Source organism: Gracilinanus agilis, chromosome 1 (assembly GCF_016433145.1).
Source record: "Gracilinanus agilis isolate LMUSP501 chromosome 1, AgileGrace, whole genome shotgun sequence".
Lineage (NCBI taxonomy): Eukaryota > Metazoa > Chordata > Mammalia > Didelphimorphia > Didelphidae > Gracilinanus > Gracilinanus agilis.
In genome coordinates this window covers 497,206,635-497,212,986 of record NC_058130.1, presented here as the reverse complement: position 1 = coordinate 497,212,986, position 6,352 = coordinate 497,206,635, and the positions used below count along the sequence as shown (strand labels likewise).

At 40.9% G+C, this 6,352-nt stretch overlaps 1 protein-coding gene across 1 annotated transcript in view; it reads left to right on the top strand.

Annotated features, from left to right (window-relative positions):
- LOC123253320 (proline-rich protein 36-like) overlaps positions 1-569 on the top strand; it is a 24,535-nt gene extending 23,966 nt beyond the window's left edge. Inside the window, exon 7 of the mRNA XM_044682510.1 lies at positions 161-569. Within this exon, the coding sequence (XP_044538445.1) occupies positions 161-569 (409 nt within the window). The remainder of the gene's footprint in view (positions 1-160) is intronic.
- The last annotated feature ends 5,783 nt before the right edge of the window (positions 570-6,352 follow it).

Sequence of the window (6,352 nt, the reverse complement as noted above, 5' to 3'; positions counted from 1 at the left end):
CAGTCAGTCAATCAGGTGGCGGCTGCCTACGGCGCTGACCTTCCCGGCTGGAGCGGAGGCTGTGGCCGCCATGTTCCCGTGTTAATAACTGCTGCCTGGTTGTTTATTTCAATGGAGATCCTCCCCCCAACTCCCCTCCTCCTCCTCTCTTCACTTACAGAGAGAGGGAGACAGCGAGCGAGCGAACCGAGGAGGGGGCACCGAGAGGCCGCCAGCCCCTCCCTCCCTCCTCCTCTTCCCTCCTCCTCCTCCCCACTACAGGCGCAGGAGCAGCAGCCAAGTCCTGTCACTGGGGGAAGGACGAGAGGAGGAAACTTCCCTCCCCCTCCCCTCCCGTCCCTCCTCCCTCTGCTCCGCAACATCGCCCCTGCGAGGGGGCAAAGGTGGCAGAAGGGGCACTGGGGCCGTCGGGCTTGGGGGGCAAGGGGCAGGAGAGGGTCGACGAGTCTGAAGCGGCCAAGTCTTCGGGGGAGGGGTGGGGGGAGGCAAATGCAGCGTGGGGTCGGGGGAAGGGACGCAGAATGGGGCAGGGGAAGGATGTCCTATCCTGTGGGCTTTTGGAAATGTAAAGAGATGACCCCGCGGGCCAGGCAACAAGCAGGGCCAAAAAAATAGAAGAGAGAGGGAGAGCTGAGGAAGGGCCTACCCGGCTAAGGGGAGACAATGGACAACTTCAGGGCTGCTGTCTAGTTGGGGTGTTGCTACAACCCAAGGAGAAAACGTTAGATTTGGTAATTCAGGGCCTTTGAAAAGGGTAGTTGTATCACTTATTGCCAGTCATCGATTCCACTGGCAGAACCTCTCAGAGTACCCCCCAGATCCTCCTCCTGCTAACCCTCCTCTGTACATCCTGAGCGGCCACGACCCTTTCCCATCTCATCATCTCCAAAAGAGAGTCGTTCTGATTGCACGTGCATTTGAGCTAAGAAGGCTGGGGAAGGAAGCAAAGGAGAGGCCAACTTCAATAGAAGTTAAGTCCAGCAGATTAGGGTAAAGCAAAAACAAAACAAAAACTGTGCACTTAACCACCCACAACCTGAACAGAGCTAGCACAACCACCAGGGTTTTCATATGGAAATCCTTCTAAATGATTTAACTGTAGGTAGGAAGGTAAAGAAACAAAGATAGAAACTGAAAATAGCTAAATAGAAGTCAAGGAAGAACCTAGAAGGGGCACTAGATACCTCTGAGTTATGTGCAGTGAAAGGACTGGCACCTTTTGATTTAATCTTAGCTACAGGATTGTCTTAACTGGCCTGGGGGTTGTGGGGAGAGGAACCCTTGGGGGCATTGGGTTTGTTGTGTCTTAAATTTCATCTTTTTTATGAAGAATCCTGGGGCACTTCTCCAAAGCTCAGTATGGTGAGGACTAAAGTGGGACACTCACTGACAAGCCAAATAAGGTTCCTTTGGTGACATTTGAAGAAAAGATAAATTTCTTTTTAGAGCAGAGGGTCTTAAGCAGGGGTACATGAAGTTAGATTCAAAACAATTTTTTTCTCTAACATTTAATTGGAACTGAACATTTCCTTCGATTATTAAGTAGAGCACAAATATTCTAAGGACATGACACCAAAAGATGAAGTACCCTAATTTTCCTACATTGAGCCTGCCTACTTCCAGCAATCCTAGTCCTGTGGTAATCCTACATTCTCCAGTGCCTCATTGTGGCCTGGAGGTGACCCTGGGTTCTCAAAGGCTGTGCCAGCTGAATGTAAGCTCTGGCAGATCCTACCAAGCTGGAAAGGCTGTGTTAACAGATGGAGTCTGTTTTCAGAAGAATAACCTAGGTACCAATAGACTAGCCACCTGGTGATGATTTTTTTTTTTTTAATTCATGACAATCCATGAAACAAGGATAGTGGTGACCCTGGATACTGGCTTATTGCTGTACTCTGAACTCTTGTCACCATTAGCTAATGGTGATTAATTTTATTGTAAGAAAACTTAAGTTTACATGTCCAGGGTACATTTTAAGTCACTAACAATTTGAACAATCTTATGACTATATATTTCTAAAATTTCATACATGCCAAAATATTCATAACACCACTTTTTGTGGTAATGCAAACTGGCGAATGGCTGAATAAATTGTGGTATATAAAAGAACCCTGTTATAATATGCTTTAAGACAAATAATATGAGGAATTCAGAGAAATGTTGGAAGACAGATTTGAAATAATCAAAAAATTTAAACACAATGGCAGTCATAAATTAAAAATATTAAAAAGCAGCTAAAATAATGAAATTACTAACTGGTTCCACCGGTAATATGAGACAACACACAATCTCCATGTAGAGGTGGGGGGCTATGGATGCTGAATGTCCAATGCACTGACAAATGGACGACTGCTGTTTTTCTTTATCTTCAAGGGAAGATACTATGGAGAAAAAGATATTGAGAAATAATTTGGGGATTATCGTTTCTAAGCCTCAAAAGGCTTTAATCCTTTTTTAAGAGGTAAATGACTTCTGTAGGAACTGATAAAAAGCAAAAATAAGCAGAACTGGGAGAACATTGTACACAGTAACAGTAATATTATATGATGATCAAGTGTAAAAACTTGGCTACTCTCAGCAATACAATGATCTGGAACAATCCTAAAAGATTTATGTCAAGGAATGCTATCCACTTCCAGAGAAAGAACTATAGGAATCCAATGGATATGGATCAGAGCATACTATCTTTCACTTCAGTGTATTTATGGTTTTATTTTGGGGTTTTGATTACATATGAGTATGTTTTTACAACAATGACCAATATGGAAGTGTGTTTTGCATGATAATAAATATAAAATGAATATTGTTTTTACATGTAATTGGGAAAAAATGAAATACTTAAACTTAAGAAGTAGCTTATGCAGTGTGGTCTAGTGAAAGTCAGGGGAAGAAGGTTACTTGCTTCAGAATCCTGAGAAGTCAGATAAATCTGTGCTTTAGTTTCTTCATCTGTAAAATAGGAGTAATAATACCTGGCAAAGATTTGTCTGATCAGAACATATGTACTGCCAAAGCAGGAAAACAGTTGTTCAGGTAGTATGGTCTAGATGTGTTGGCGAACATATGGCATGCATGCCCCAGCATGCCAGAGGGGACCATTCCGTGTCCCCTCTCCACCATACCTGGGAACAATGTTTACATGCCCAATGTTTACAAACTCAATGTAAGCACTTCCTGTGCTGTCTGGGGTAATGGGAGGGAGCAGGGACAGACTCATAGGTACCTTGAAGGTGTAGTTTGGGCACATGATCTCTAAAAGGTTCACTAACGCTGGCCTAGGGGAAAGAACAGTGACTCCAAGGTCAGTGCCACATTGGCAGCTCTAGTACTACCTGTGTGTCCTTGGGCAAAGTCATTTAAGGCCTTCATTTCTTCATCTTTGAAATGAGGAGTTTGAACTAGATAGCCTCTGAGGTCCCTTTTAGTTCCAAATGTGTGATCCTAAAAGAAAACAACATTAAAGACTTCAAAACTGATCAATGAAGTGACTAAACATTACTTCAAAGGGCAAGTGGTGAAAGCATATGCCTCCTGCCTTTTGATAGAGAGGGCAAAAATATGTCTGAAATAACCAATGTTTGGCTCTTTTCCTTTGCTGTATTTTGTTAAAAGAAAGGGTTCTGTTAGAGTAGAGAGGTGTTGGGAAACAACAATATGGAAGAAAGGAACTATAAACATTAATCCATTGTATTGTGAGAATTATGAGGCATAAGGAAATATAGTCATGTTTAGGATATGCCTTGTTCTTTTTGACTATGTATTTTTCCCTCTTGTACCATTTGAGGGTCCTCCCTAGCACCAAACCTATTCTATTCTTCCGCTTTAAAACTTCTCATATCCACTACTCCCACCTCCTTTTGGGCTAAAGCCCTCTCCAACCTCCCAAAACCATCCTTAAGCCACAAGAATGGTTCACAAAGCTAACAGTAATTTTACTAGCCCTGGCCACAATTATCAGTCTCACTGATGAAGAACTACTGCACCAGTGCTCAAAAAACAGAAGTCAAGAGATAAGGGGAAAAAAAAATTCTTCAGTAGAGAATATGATGAGTAGGGAAGACAGCTAAATCCAGCATGTATTCAAATTCACACTATTGGAAGCTGTCTTCATGTAAACTATGGCAACTGGTTCCAACCCAAGGGAAATAACAGTACAAATTCAAATAATGCAACCACTTCACAAGATTCATTATTGACATTAATTGAGACTCAGCTGTATGTGATGAATGCAAGAAGATTAACCTAGAAGTAGTCAAATAGTTGACTGAATGGTGTAGAAAAGAATACTAGAGTTGAAATCAGAAGCCCTGGGTTTCAATTCTGACAGAGCCACCTTTCCCTAAGAGAGCCTAGCCACATAGCTTAACTGTCAACCCTCACTCTAAGTCAAATAATAATACAACTACAAACTATCTCACAGAATGTTGAGAGGCTAGTGCCATGTCAAGGTGATCTACTATGACCATTAATAATATCACAAAGAGAAAGGGAAGCAAAGACATGAGGCTGGGAATATTGACAAGATGCACACAATACACCCTTCTCTGTACTTCCCATTTAAGTCCCAGGAAAGTCTCCATCTTTTAAGATACCTTCAACCCTGGGATTTACACTTCATGAGGTTTTTTTTACCTTTGGGGTCCCTCCCTCTCTCTAATTGGAGAGGACATAGAGTTCCTTGATCCTCCCTTTAAGGAAGGGGCCCAGAACAATCTTCTCTCCACTTCCTGCTGGCTACACTTCTCTAGACTGCTCCCTCCAGCCCAGCACCAAGTGCCTCTCCCTACCCTCTCAGACTTCCATTTTGTATCCTATCTTTTCCCTTTAGATGGTAAACCCCTTGAAGGCAGGAACTGTCCTTTGGCTTTCTTTGAATCTTCATTGTTTAGCACCTGGACTTAGTAGACAATTAATATTTATTGGCTCACTGACAGACCAATCCAGAAGAAAAGTGAATGACTATGGAACAAGTATACAAAGAGACAGACTAGTAAAGGAAAAACATATTGGCAAGCAGTAATGAAACAAAATGGAGTAAGTGAAATGACCCAGAAGATTATACATAAAGGAACTTGTAGGAAGAAAACAAGACAATCCCAATCCAATGTTTCAAGAAATGCTAGTCCTAGCCAGGCCATTCATCCTCATCTAGTTCTAATGAAGGGGGAGGAGAATATTAAAATGGAAAATATGCTATTAGAAATAATTTATAAATTAATTTACACGAGATATTTTCTATTCAAGTAGGCTTTTCTCCTCTTTGGCTATGTCTCCTATGACACAAAATACCAGTCTTTTCATTAAAAAATTCAGTTATGTAAAGTTTTTTTTTTTTTTTAAGTCAAATCAGTTGGCATCTTTCTAATAAAAACAACGACCTGGTGATTGATTTTTTTGTCTTTTCTACTAATTATTCCCCAGCTGTGTCTAATTCCCTTTTTTTCCTCTCAAAGATCCTTAAGCATTTGGAATACCTCATCTAATCATACACCTTCAACCTTTACTTTTTATAGATTATTCCAAAATATATACTTTCAGCTTTGACCTCTAGCTTTAATTCCTTACTTCCTGATGGTTATTTTTGTTTGCATTACTTCAATTACATGAAGTTCAGTAACTCTAAAAGCAAACTATTCTTCCAAACTTGATCTTCTCTCTTGACTTTTTTTATTTTTTTAATTAATAAAAAAAAAGAAATACCAGGAAATACTCTAGCATAGTAATGTTGGACTTTGAATCATTGATTTAAATTTCACCTCTTACACTTACTAGCTATGTGACCCTGGACAAGTCACTTAACCTTGTTTGCCTCAGTTCCTCAACTGTAAAATAAAATGGAGAATGAAGTGGCAAAACATCCCAGTATTTTGCCCAAGAAAACCCCAAATAAGGTCATAAAGAGTTGGACTGAATGACAACAATGTAAATGGCAGCTTATTATGATCCAAGTCTCAAAACTTCTGAGTTATTTCCTACCCCACCCTTTTCTTTATCCCTTTACTCTTCCCCAGAATCCAATCGGTCATTAAAAAATTTTTACCTCTATTAGTGTCCCTGCTTCTCCATTCTCAAAGCCACCAACTTAGTTCAAGCCCTTACCCCAATACTGGCACTTCAATAGCCTCCAAACTGATCTCTATGTTTTCTGTTTCTCCTGGATTCAATTTCTCCTGAAGAACCCTACCAAATTCATCTTCCTAAAACTTCATTTTCATTTTGTTTCCTCCCCTACTCAATAGAGCAGCTTAAAATTACTCTGGTGCCTACAGCATCATCTAAAAAGCCTGGTTAAGAAGGCTCTTGGCAGACTGGTCCTGACCTACTTTTCTAGCATCATATTCCACTCCTTCTG